Raw genomic sequence first — 13,899 nt, forward strand, 5'->3', positions numbered from 1 at the left:
AATATAGCTAATTAGCTAGCACTGATTTGCATCACCTGCGTGCCTGTAAATGAAAATTTGTACATAAACTGCTGAAGTAAAATCTGTACGCTGATTTTAAGCTAGATCGGTCGATTCCAAAATGGCCGCCTGTGTCCGTGAGGAATAAAAAACACGAGGTTTTATTCCTCTTATACCACAGCAGTTTGTCAACCCTGGGGGGTTTTTTTGTTCGTTTTTTTTTTTATTATTAAATAATGACACACAGTTTGTTTGTTTTTTAATCCCTTTATAGTTGCATTGAACATTCTGGAACGTCATGATACCAAGAAAGCACGAAAGCATAAAAATGTTATGAAGTGCTGACACTGGAGACTCCTTCCAAAAAAAAAAAGGAGTTCGGTAAACGACTCCTCACAGAAAACGTCACCATATCGATGATTATGGATTTTTTCCTTCACCCTGTGCAAGTTGTTGCTATAGAAACGATAACGAATTCAAACTAGCGCGTTAATATAAACTTAAGAAATAAAACGTTCCCAAGCCATTCCTTTAGATGTTCGACATTTCAAACACAGTTTTTTAAGTGTATTTATTAATCTCTGTTCACAGAACAACGATAAACAATTAACAGTCTCAGATGAGTTGTAGCTGCTACTTGTCTTTGGCCTCCTTCCCCTCGAGCAGTCCGAGGAGGGTGGCGTCGGCCTCGAGCAGCGTGGTGTCGGTGTTTGCGCCCAGGAAGCGCGAGGTCAGCTCGAGGTCCTCCAGCCTGAGCCGAACGAGGCTGCCCCACCGATATTTATCGCCGTCCGTCTTGGGCCGCTTGCACACACAGTGGAACTTGCCACCGAAATCGATGTACAGGTCGTCCTGAACCACGTGGAAAACTTTGCCGATGACGATTTTGTCCTTAGCCGGACCCATCTGGATCAACGGTGAGTGACGCAACAGTGATGCAAAGGACTGGGTGTCGTCCGATGAGCTCTTGCGAACCTTGTGGCTCTGCGGGTGAGGGGGACAAATGTTTACAGTAAACCTTCACAAGTAATAACAACAGTTAAGCTCAGGAGGAGGATGGGATGGCAGCATTTGGCCACTACGGCTTCGGAATACGTTTACAAATGTAATTAAATTCGCAGATTGTCAGAAATTGCTCTAGTAGTGTAATCTCGTATGGAATTAAATCCTTGAGTCCATGCCGTTCTAAGGAAATAAATCACTGATGTGGCGGGGTGATGAAGCGTCGCTACCGTCGAAGTTGATTTTATTAGCTATTTTCCAAGAAGTTCACTTTAAAAACTCAAGGCATTTTATTTCTCTTATTACACCACAGCGGTTTGCTACCAATCCCAAGTTTACGAACTGAACAATCCCACGTCGTGCGTTTTATCCGCTTACAGTTAACGTTCGCAAGCAAAGTTCTGTTGTACGACTGTAAAAAACAGTCCCTCGCCAACCTTAAGTTTAGGGAATGAGTCTCCTGCGTCAATACTTTGTAACAGTGAAAGGTAAAGCTGGAACCGTAAAGTTCTCCTTCATGAGAAAACCTTCGGGACTTTGGGGTTTCTCTGTAAAATGATGAGCTGAGTTTTATTATTATTGTTAAATCCAAGAGAAATAAGAAGAGTGGGTGATGAAGAAACGATTGTTTAGAGCAGCGATACGGTAAGGGATAACAGGAACTAATGTTTCGTGGCCGTAACTATAAACGGATAAAAAGTAAGACATCATGATATATATTATATAATTTTTTGCTGTGGTATAAGAGGAATAAAACACCTCAGGGTGCTGGCAGTGACTCAATAGCACCACCCTGTGGTAGATTATTTTCCTGTAATAGCATGACACTGAGTGTAGGGTTATATTCCTCACTGAATGGATAGACGGATGTGTATCTGATGCACTCGTGTATTTGTATAAATTTAAGATTTTTAATATTACACTGAGCTTTTTGGGTTTGTTTTTTAAGAACACAATCTGACATGTACTGAAATGCAATGTATTCTAATCATCTTCTTGAGACCAGACCTTGGTGTCCTGCTGCTGTTGTTTCAGCTCGGAGTGAAGATCATAAGCGGCAGCAAAGCCACTTTTCTGTTTCTCTTCTTCTCCTCCTGCAGAAACGCCTCCATCGCCGCTGCTGTAAAATCTGCTCCCGACAAAAACTTCACGTTTCGTTAATAAACACGTTCCTCCGCGTCTCGCGCTGCTCACAACCTTGTACAGAGCCGCCATTTTGAGGCTGGACCACTCCCAAACGGCTACCTATTCAACATCTAGTCCCCTACATAGTGCGCATACACAGCTAGCTTGTGTACTATGTAGTGCTTATATACAGAACTGTTTGGGCTTTAGCCTTTTTTTAGCATCATGTCAAGCAAGGAATATGGAGAGATTTTGTAGTTCAGCTATGGAAAAGAGATATAAAACCTTTTTGAAAACCCCTCCATTTACGAATATAATATTTAAATATAAAAATTTTAATTTTTTATTTTATTATGTAAAGGGTTTTGAAGGTCTTTTTTGACAAACGTTTCACAACGCGATTTGCTCTGAAGATTTGGGGTCTCTCTGGCTTTCCGTACTGACGTGTTGCGTCGCTGATAACAGGGTGGGTTATTATAATTTTTTAAAAATTATCATTATTTAAAATTATTATTAATAAAGAGAATTTACCAACAATATGGCATATTTGTACAATCATAGCCAACACGAAAAATTTCACAAACCAGCTTGGTAGTAGCGCACCATATATATATATATATATATATATATATATATATATATATATATATATATATATATATATATATATATAAATATATATATATATATATAAATTATTATTATTATTTTTTGTATCTGGAGATAATACATGGCATAGCGCTTCCAAAACAAAAATAAAAGGAAAGAAAAGAATTGAAATAACACGCAGGCCTACATATTTGAAAAGCTTGCAAAATGGCATACTATCGAAGTGTAGTGCGCGTGCGCGATTTCTGCTCCGCGTGATTCATGACGACATTAAAACGCGACGTTGTTAAAATTGAAGGCGACGACGCAGTAAGCATGGAGGTTTTTGTTGTGTCGCCGTTTTCAAGATTTATTCACGGTACCGTGCCACACGAGTCGACTGTCAACGACCTGATAGGACTGTTTAACCCCGGAGAGGTAAGCTCAGGAGTGTTTATTTAGTTTAGAGTAGGTATTAGCTAGCTATCTTGGCTAACACGGTAGAACTGTTTATCTAAGTTACAGAAATGGTGTTGACGGATGTCTTACCCTGTGTAGATATTAAAGTTGGGGCACACCGTAAAAACAAGAGTTATATAGGTCTGAGGCATTCATATTGTATGAGAAGAAAACCAAATGCCAAACTATTAATACAAAGTAATTAAAGAAATAGATAAATGCACTTGTATTTGTATTGTTGGAAGATTGCTGTGGTGTAAAAGGATTAAAACACCGAACATCCCGTTAAAGCAAATAATTAACTATTTTTATGCTGGTAATAGTATCTGCTTCTTTTGGGGCCTGCATCACACCACCCTGTTGTTGATTGGATTTATTTCCTATAACGCTGTGTGGTTTTATTGCTTACATAATTATCTTTCCTATGTAGGGCATCTCGTGTGTGGACTTCTATGTGAAGAACAATGGCCGAATATCAGCTGGTGATGAGAGACTGCAAGCTGGAGCGGTTTATCGCCTCGAGCCTCGCTTATGTGGCGGCAAAGGAGGTAATTTTTGATTCCCCCCAATGACGATAGCAACTGTATCGTACGTCCTCAATACTAAACAAAAGAAGGTTACGACTGGCAAGCCTCCTCTTTTATTTCTGAACTACACTCCAGTTGCTTTCTGGATTTTCGGAACTAGAGGTTTTCTAACCACGTTTAACATGTTTGCGTGACAGGTTTCGGCTCCATGCTGCGAGCTCTCGGGGCGCAGATCGAGAAAACCACCAACCGAGAGGCCTGCAGAGATCTGAGTGGGCGCAGACTCCGAGATGTCAATCACGAAAAAGAGTAAGGCTCGGGCCACACACTCCTTGAACGCTACGTGTCGTGTTGGAACTGAATTAGGGGAAGTCAGCAAGGGTGCAGTAAAAATGAAAAACATTTTGGTGTACTAATGGTCACGAGTGTTGATATGAGAGTGACCAGGCTGTGTTTGTGTTTGCGTGAGCACAGAATGGCGGAGTGGCTGAAAAAGCAGGCCGACCGTGACGCGGAGAAGGAACAACGGCGCTTGGAGCGGATTCAGAGGAAACTGGCCGAACCCAGACACCGTTTCACGGACACGGAGTACGAGCAGCAGTGTCACAATCTCTCCGAGAGGCTGGAGGACTCTGTGCTTAAAGGTTTTGTTTTTTGTTCTCTTTATTTATTTTTACAAATCAGGTTTTTCTCCTACATGTATACAACAGGACAGTAGCTGGATAATTCGATCTGTAAACAGTAACATGTAAATTGTCTAGGTGCCTTAATTGTCTATATGTCATTGATTACAGAGTTGTTTGTTTCCTACTTCCAGGCATGCAGGCTTCATCCAGCGGCGTGGTACGGGCAGAAGAAAAGCCGCTTCGTAAACGCCCAGCTACCAAAAACGGAAACACGTCTTCAAAGAAGAAATGCTTCTGGTGAGAAATCCAGCGGTCACAGTGCTCTGGAAAACGAGGGCATTTCATATGGAGATCATTCCATTTTACACTACCCTTGTGTGTATGCTGTTAGATAGATAGCCATTTAAACACCTTGTATTATGTAATAAGAATGCCAAATGTATTATGTAATAAGAATGTCAAAACAGAACTTTAACTTCTTGACGGTCCTGATTTCCCCAGGACCGGCCTCGAGGACCTTGAGGACGTGGACAGTTCGGAAGGTGAGAGCGATGAGAGTGAAGCTGAAGCTTCTTCCTCGTCCTCGTCTTCTGGCGCTGGCCCTTCCTGCAGCTCTCGGCAAGCAGCAGTACCGACAGCGACAACTAGGGAGCAGGAGAAAGCAGAGTCTCAGGACCGACCCAGCAGCAGCAGTTCCAGCGCCGGCTCAGCGCCCTGCTCCCCGTCTCCCAGCCAGGAGAAAGCAGAGTCTCAGGACCGACCCAGCAGCAGTTCCAGCGCCGGCTCAGCGCCCCGCTCCCTGTCTCCCAGCCAGGAGAAAGCAGAGTCTCAGGACCGACCCAGCAGCAGTTCCAGCGCCGGCTCAGCGCCCCACTCCCCGTCTCCCAGCCAGGAGAAAGCAGAAAAGAACGAAGAACCTGGACAGATGGAGTGCAGTGAAAAAGAAGACAACACGCAGAACGTCAGCAATCAAAAGGAAGCTGAGAAGGACAGAACTGTGGAGACGAAAGATTGCGCAGACACACAGCCAGTTCACCCAGAGGTGAGCAGTTTGTTTACAGAGAAATATAGTTTCTTTTTCGCATGCCAATCACACACACATCACATTTCACTGCAGTACTCAATGCAGACCTCATCTATCTATCATCATTTATCTATCTATCTATCAGGAAGCGGACACTCCATTAAACCTGCTGTCTGTGAGCGGGGTGGAGGAGCTGGAGGCTCTGGGTCTGGAGCGGCTGAAGGCTGAGCTGATGAATCGAGGGATGAAGTGTGGAGGGACACTGCGAGAGCGTGCCGCTCGCCTATACTCCGTCAGAGGACTGAGTGCTGATCAGATCGACCCGACGCTCTTAGCCAAACCCAGCAAGGGCAAAAAGAAATAACCAGGACATATAGAACATTCAGGTTGTTGTGGGGTTTTTTTTTTGGGTTAGAGGTGTTAAACTCTATCTTTTTTTTTTTTTTTTTATATATATAAATATTCCCTTTTTATCTTATATGTAATTTCACTGCCATCTCCTTGCTTGCTTTAAGGCAGAATGGAAAGGAGGCTTTCTGTCTGTTAATGTAACTATGTGCCTTTATCCTGATACAGTAATGTAAGAATAAACGTGATAATTTCATACTAAAGAGGATCATTTTAAGGTTTAAGGGAAATAATAATAGAATGTTTTTTGTTCATTTTCTGCTGATTGGGCTGTTAAACTATGTACACTTGTGTGTATTTTTGTTTAACTGTTACTTGTAATACTGTAAATAAAGCTTGGTGGAAAAATGACAGAACAGCCTGCTTCAGAACAGCATTTGCTCAGTCTGTTTTATAGTGTCATTTTCTGTCTCTACCATCCAACCACTACCTGCATGATATGCACCGTGCTGCTTTAAGGCAATACTTAAATATTCAACCACCTATTTAAGGGCACGGTTCACAAAAGGTGTGAGATTATCACTAGAGGTTATCATTATCACTACTGGGTCCTGTTTGGACGTAGGGACGTGGCCTTCTCTACCTTCAAACCTCAACCCTTGTTATGAGTTGCACAAATATCGTAAACAAACAAAAAAAAATTATTTATTTTGAGTAATTAGAGAAACCAATGCTTTATTGCAGCTATCATTTCCGCCTTTTAACACATGGTCCCTGCCATGTGTCAACTTTGAAGACAAGGACAGCCCTGGGGCCACCACCAAACTTCATAAACAACCGTGCAGCCTGCTTTGCCCCACACAGCCTTTTCCTCGTCTGCGTAGCTCGTGCTTGGAGGCCTTTGGTTTAAGAGGGTGTTGAGATTGTCTGGTCCTAAAGTCACATTTGGCCGTGATCACGACTGGTGGTGCACTTTTAATCAGGCCTACGTCATGTTTCCCTTGGGCCCACAGCCTGAGAGGCACCTTCTTCAATTGTGGGCGTATCTCTAGGGGTGTGCATTGTCCCAAGGTTCAGAAACATTGCCTTGTAATGACAAATAACATCCCACTTAACCTTGTACATTTCCTGAAAGAATTTTTTATAAACTCCCAGTGTCGGGCTGTACCACATGTTAGAGGTGGGTTTCTGTTCCCAATCTGTAATATTCCCACTCTTACATAATCTGACCCACAGTCCCACGTCTTTCCACTGTTTCTTCTTTATTTTGGCTAATGAGACGTGAGGCAGGCGCTGATTCCGGGAAGAAAAATACACGCAACTGCGTGTCACTCAATTTGACTGAACATGCACAAAATTTCTCACACCAACATAGTGTCTTTAGTGGTTCGTTCCCAAGCCCTGTCCAGTTGTCCGGTAGTGGAAACGTTAATGTTTTCCCTGCTATAGCACATGTGATTCAATTAATCTGCCAACTAACAGAGCAGAGCAGGAAAAACACTAAAATATGCAGGACATGGGGTACTCCAAATTCAGGGTTTGGAACCTGAACTAAGCTACTGCTGTGCCTCAGGGGATCCAATAGGCATACTTGATATTCTTCACTGTATCTCCAAACAAGGTTACATCATACTTACATAGCCAGTGACGCCACTCTAGACAGTGAGACAGTTCATTCCACCACCTGAGTGTAGAACAGACGACTCTTGATGCACACTTACCGTCTACCTTCATAGGAATCCAATCAGGCAATCATGGGGGTAGCAGCACAATGCATAAAACCATACACATACAGATCGAGAGCTTCAGTTAACGATCAAACATCAGAATGGGGGAAATATCACAAAAGATATGATCTCAGTGACTTTGACCATGGCACAGATGTTGGTTACAAATGGGCTGGTTGCGTATTTCAGAAACTGCTGATCTCCGGGGATTTTCACACGCTAGTCTCTAGAGTTATTACAGAATGGTGGGAAGAAGAAAAAAAAAACTCTCCAGTGAGCAGCAGTTCTGCAGGTGGAAATGCCTTGTTAATGAGACAGGTCAGGGGAGAATGGTTAGATTGGTTTGAGCTAACAGGAAGGCTAGGGTAACTCAAACAACCAGTCTTTACAACTGTGCTGAGCAGAAAAGCATCTCGGAATGCACAGCGCTTCAAACCCGGTGTTGGATGGGCTACAACTGTAGAAAACTCAGCCAGCTTCCACTCCTGTCAGCTAAGAATCACCTGTATGGATTCATGGAAAATATTTCTATACTTTTTCATTCATTTTTTGATCTTAATCAGAATATCGTGCGATCGTCCTCTCATTTCAAAGCCGATGTGGCAATTCAGCTTCAGGGGAAACCCTCTGGAAAGCACGATCATGCTCGGCATGGACGTTGGACATAAAATAGTCGCCCATTCTTCACCTGGCACATATCCGCGAACAGCAGCTGTGCCATGTCCACCAATTACGAAGCGAAGATGTTCTCATTTTCTTTCTGCCCAGCAGTCTCAGATGGAACGTCTCTGGAATTCATCTCTCGAGACAGTGCCAGGTGGTCAGAGTGATGCTTTTTCCATCTTTCACCATGACAGGGTATATTCCAATACACTCTTTTATGGTGTCCTTTCAGATAAGGCAGGCGTTGGTCCATTTCTTCATTAAAGAAATCAAAACTTTTCATTGTTTTCACAGCGTTCGTTCTTGTCACCAGTCATCTACCATTAATGACGGAATGGCTACATTTAAATCATATGTTATTCTGTGCAAAGTAACCATACTGCAAAAACTCCTGAAATACACAGGAGTATGTCGGATAATCCAATACCGATGTTTAGATTCAGACGATTAGTGCAGTCGCATGCATTTGCCCAGATCACACATCATGTGGCGTCTAGCTTAATGCTGCCACTGCATTGCACAACCTTCTCTGCCTAAATAGAGCCTAATTTTTAATTATTAGTTGTAGAAATGACAATGGATTTGAACAAACTTGGACTTTTTTTTTTTTTAAATGAACAAGTTAAGAAAACTCAAAATCTCATATGTAATATGTGTAAGACGAAGGCGTCTGTGGAAATTGATAAAGGAATGGCAGAGTGTAGTTATGGAAATAACGTTGTGGCTGAAAATGGATTGAAATGGTTCTCAGAGTTTTTAGAGAGAGTTTTTACAGGACCATTTATGTGCGAATGAACCTACGAATGTTTTAGGTTCAAACCCCTTCCTGGAACATGAATTAAGTCAGATTTGTAAACGTGGGGAAAGAAAAAAAAAATGCACAATATGCAATGCAGGATTATGGGATTTAAAGGCATTTTGGGAATAAAAGTAATAGAAGAGAAAGAACTTTTACTACACTTTTACTAAAGCCATGCGAATTATCAGACAAATCTGAGACTGGAATCGAGAACCAGTCTCACCCTCATCCAAAAGTCCATTCGAGCCACTGTAGACAAGTGATGCTGGATGGAGCGATGGAACAGAGAGGGGATCATGTGAGCCGGTGGAGGAGGCCCGGCCGCTGTCCGCCGCCTCAGGTCTGCCGGGTCAAATTTACGGCATAAACAGCAGCCGCACGGCGAGCTTCAGATTCCGAACTAATTCCCACAAAATTCTTCCCATTACGGCTCCTGCATTCCTGCCAAAAGCAGACGAACCCTATATGGACCAGAGAGGAGACCTGCGCCTTCCTGAGTCAACCAACCATCACTTCAGCAGCGCATCTATATGCTTAGGCCCTTTACAAGGCATCCATGACGGAAAAGCATGTCGATGCACAAATTCTTTTGCAGTCTTTTAAAAAATTCAGTCAAAATTTTGTAAAATGTTGGATGGAATTGTTTTCATCCGCTACTCCCTAAATATAAGAGTTTGTAAAAAAAGGTTCTTGAAGATTCTTTCCTAATAGTATATAGGCCCAGCTTGTGCCACCAAAACAGCTCTGACCCGTCGGCATGGACGCCACAAGACCTCTGAAGGTGTGCTGTTGTATCCAGCACCAAGACGTTAGCGGCAGATCTTTTTAAGTCCTGTAAGTTGCAAGGTGGAGCCTCCATGGTCCGCACTTGTTTGTCCAGAACATCCCACAGATGCTCGATCGGATTGAGATCTGGGGAATTTGGAGGTCAAATCAACACCTTGAACTCTTTGTCATGTTCTTCAAACAGTTTCTGAACGATTTTGCTGGGCTGCCACACATTATACTGCTAAAAGAGGCCAATGCCGTTAGGAATACCGTTGCCATGAAGGGGTGTACTTGGTCTGCAACAATGTTTACGTAGGTGGTACATATCAAAGTTCACATCCACATGAATGCCAGAACTCAAGGTTTCCCAGCAGAACATCGCCAAGAGCATCTCACTGCCTCCACCAGCAAGCTGTGTTCAGACACCATTCCATCATATCCACCATTAACTTTTTTTCAGTAATTTGTGTAAAACACATGCTCCCCATGTGCATCAGAGACTTGAGAGGCTGCTGTTTATGCCGACAAACCTGAGCCGGTTTACTGGTTGTCCTTGCTCGGACAACTTTTGCTAGGTACTAACCACTACATACCAGGAACACCCCACAAGACCTGCCGACCCAGTAGGTCAAGAGGACTATGCAATTTATGCTCCAATTAATCCAAGCCTAAGAAACGTATGTTATTTAACAATGAAAAACATTATATTATTGATATGGTGAAGTTTTCGGTGAGGTGTTTATTAACATTATTATAAGGAGTCTCCAGTGTCAGCAATTTGTAACAGTCAGAGGTACAGCTGTAAGTTGAACACAGGGAAGTCTTTGTGGCTTCTCGGTTAAAAAAAAAAAAATAATAAAAATAAATAAATAAAATAAAAGAGGCTGATGTTGGAATGGATGTCTTATTAGCGAAGTGATCGCAGGAGCTAACTTGTTTTGCAGATGTTCCATAACGTTAAGGTACCTATAAACAAATAAGTATGACATATAGGTATGTCTTTAGTTTATGACTCACATTCATCTCCAAGAAGACCAAAGCTTTGTAGATATTGGCCTTTGAGTCAGCTTGCAGAGGGATTTATAATTAGTCACCAAGTCGATGATGGAAAAATGTTCTGTCTTTACAACATCAGCAGACATGAATACAAGCGTACATGTTTCAGTAGACCCTCACATGTGATGGTTTTCCCCATGCAGGACAGAGAAAGGTGAAAGGCCCGACAGATGGACAGCTAACACAAGGAAAGAGAGGTGGAATAGCCATTCATCTTTTCTAAATCCTTCCCTGGAGATGGGGAGATGAAGGGGAAGAAAACATTCCTTCCGTGAGTTCCTGCAAGAAGCAAAGCCATGAGGAGGAGTACAGTGAAAGATACAGCAAGCCTTTTGGCATGCCCGTACACAGACGCTGTGGAATCTTGGCCTGTCTGAGTCCAGAATGGCAGGAATCTCGTATTAGTGTCATACAATGAAAAAATAGCTCACCCTCACGCTATAAAACATGCAGGTAACAGAAAAGAGGAGGAGTGGACTTAATATACAGCAGGTAGATTAAGAAAACATTGGCTAGATTCCTTTCTATTTATGCCCCAGGAATCCAACTTTCACTTTGTTGACATGCACTCCAAAAGATCATTGGCCCCTTTGGTTTTACAAAAAAAAAAAGTGAATTGATTGTTTTTTAATGTCTGGATTGAACTAAGCCAGATTTCATGATTTAATCAGATACAGAAGCTAAAATCCAAAAGCTAAAGTCGAAGTTTTCCACACACTGTCAAAGAAGAACGTTCTCTCTACCTTAAAATGTTCTTCTCTGGTTTATTACTTCCAGCAGGTTGAAGATAAGAACTGTTGGAAGACATATAGCTGGAGTAGACAAAAATAGACCTATGCGCAGTAAAAAATGTATGGAAACCCCATTTTTAGTTCAAGCCAATGAATGATGTCAGACAGATGGATGCAAATGGAGTCATGCTGCCACCTCACTATGGGAAATCTATTTATACTTAAAATTTTGTTACTTGGTGGAAACGTCTGTAGACTCCTGACCATCACACCCATATGTGCTTTTTAAAAAAAAATAAATAAATAAAAAACCCATCCCATTCCAGATTTAGTCCACCCTTTGCTGTTATAATAACCTTCACTCTTCAAGAAAGAATTTGGTCAGGCACTGATGCCGAGTGATGAGGCCTGGGGTGCAGTGGGCATGTGCTTTGGGTAATGGTATTGGATTACGTCTTTGCAAGTAAATGGCTCAAGAATTGCAGAGTGCCATCAAACCCATTATTAAAAAATGCAAAGTATATGGCACAACAATGACGCTGCCAAGAGGAGGCCGTCCACCAAAAGTCAGCGACAAGGTAAGTAGGGTCTTAGTCTTAGAAGCAAGAGGCCAAGGGTTCCTGAAGAAACCAGAGAGAGCCACAGCTCGAATGTGGACTGTTCCGGACAGCCATAGCCTGGACACTCCACAAAACCGAGCTTTATGAAAGAGAGGCAAACCATAGTTTGTCAAAAGGCATGTTGAAAAGTCAGCAAAATTTTGGCCTTGGTACAATGGACTTCATTTGGAGAAAACCCAACACTGCTCATCCCCCTGGTAACACAATCCAGGCAGTGAAGCATGGTGGTGATAGCTTCTCATTGAGAGTGCTCTAATGTGTATTTTGAGTTCCTACTGTAATGGTGCCATATTAAAAACTTAAACAGTTGAATCCACTGATGAGGGCTGTCTCCAGATATTCTTGGACATTAATATGCGGATTGTTTTTAATTTTATAAACACAAACACAAGTTCTTCACAACACAGACTATGCTGTGTCATAGTCCAGACAAGGCGCTGCAAACCGGTGAACCGTGAGCTAGCTCTTAGCCAACATCAGTGGAGAGTAATTCTGACTAATCCTGTGGGTGATGGATGGCTTTACTCTGCGTGGAAGTGTCCCTCTAAAGCTTAGGCTTTTTTATGGCCTCCAGTGAAGCTGTGGGTGAAGGAACCAGAAAGCTTTTTAGATTGATCGAGTATATTTATTAATATATGAAGCAAGTTGTCAATATATGAAGCAAGTTGTGAAGCCCACCTTAGAATATCACTAATATACCAACACTACAAACTACATTTTTGTTTTACTTCAAAAGAGAAAAAAAATTGCTGCTGTAGCACAAGTGATACCAGGAACTAACTTATTGAATATATTAAATTCTGTTTAAAGTGTTGAAGAGTCAGCAAACATGTGGTAAAAAGCTGAGACCAAAACTTGAGAACCCTGGGAACACAATCCACGCAATGAAGCATGGTGGTGGCATCATCATGTTGAGTGTAACCTTTGACCTCTTGCTTGCTTCTCTGACTCTTGCCCACTTTACCCGTTCACTGACCTCCTCTAGACAGAATCTAGGTCGTGGCATATTTTTTCCATGAAGGAAACAGTGGTTCTATGGCTCATCACAATAACGTGACTACCCTGTAAGTGGAAACCTTTCCTCTCCTCGCCAAAAGATGATGTAAATCTGAGTCCAGGTTAAATTCCGAGAAGGTCCGATAGGAAGCTCATAAATCACCATGTCTCCCCGTTCTGCAGCACGCGCATCATTGCCTTAAATAAGTGTCTGCCACATAAAGAGATGAAGATTACTGAAGATAGTGAAGCTGTTTTGATGTTAACAAAATGTTTGGGCCCCTAGAAGTTACCAACAGTCTTGCAGTTGGTCCAAAACACCTAAGTTCAAAGCAAGCGTTTTTTTTGTTTTGTTTTTTTTGTTTTAGTGTCTGTACCCTCGAACAAAGATTGGTTAAGTGGAAAATGCCTGAGGTCAACAGGTCAACGCTCGCGAGTTATCACACAACTGAAAGGCAGTAGGATAAGAACATGAAGAAATGGCCGACATCTCCACACTTTTTCAGCGCCTTCCCCCATCAGCATAACCTTATAAAGCACAAGGAACAGATGACCGTGCTGCAATCCTTCTGCCAGTCAGACACATTCCACGATTCCTTCAGCATTAGTCTCCTCAGAGCTACTTTAGGAATGTTGCAAGTAGGGGGAAAAGGCACATTTCTGATAAAATCCCTAAATTTATGTTCGGATTTCAGAAGTCAGTCATCGTTCTCGGACATTTTCCAGGAAGATATCTAGCCACGGTCTGCTGTGTTCTTTTTTTAATTATTATCCTCTGGTCTGTCTCGTCTTCGTGGATTTAACTCGTTTACTTCCTCGTCCTTCAACCTTTGATCCAAC

At 42.3% G+C, this 13,899-nt stretch overlaps 2 protein-coding genes across 2 annotated transcripts; one reads left to right on the forward strand and one right to left on the reverse strand.

Annotated features, from left to right (window-relative positions):
* Nucleotides 1-530: 530 nt before the first annotated feature.
* mrps28 (mitochondrial ribosomal protein S28) lies at nt 531-2,270 on the reverse strand. The gene is made up of 2 exons (XM_017458967.3): nt 2,011-2,270; nt 531-984 (listed from the first exon to the last, which is right to left on the reverse strand). Exons 1-2 carry the CDS (start codon nt 2,215-2,217, stop codon nt 634-636), a joined length of 558 nt encoding a protein of 185 aa, XP_017314456.1. The 5' UTR covers nt 2,218-2,270; the 3' UTR covers nt 531-633.
* A 728-nt stretch (nt 2,271-2,998) lies between these two features.
* LOC108259428 (splicing regulator SDE2) lies at nt 2,999-6,130 on the forward strand. Its single transcript, XM_017458944.3, has 7 exons — nt 2,999-3,153; nt 3,605-3,722; nt 3,899-4,010; nt 4,176-4,345; nt 4,519-4,624; nt 4,829-5,369; nt 5,497-6,130. Exons 1-7 carry the CDS (start codon nt 3,052-3,054, stop codon nt 5,713-5,715), a joined length of 1,368 nt encoding a protein of 455 aa, XP_017314433.2. The 5' UTR covers nt 2,999-3,051; the 3' UTR covers nt 5,716-6,130.
* Nucleotides 6,131-13,899: the final 7,769 nt, after the last annotated feature.

Source organism: Ictalurus punctatus, chromosome 27 (genome assembly GCF_001660625.3).
Source record: "Ictalurus punctatus breed USDA103 chromosome 27, Coco_2.0, whole genome shotgun sequence".
Classification (NCBI taxonomy): Eukaryota; Metazoa; Chordata; class Actinopteri; order Siluriformes; family Ictaluridae; genus Ictalurus; species Ictalurus punctatus.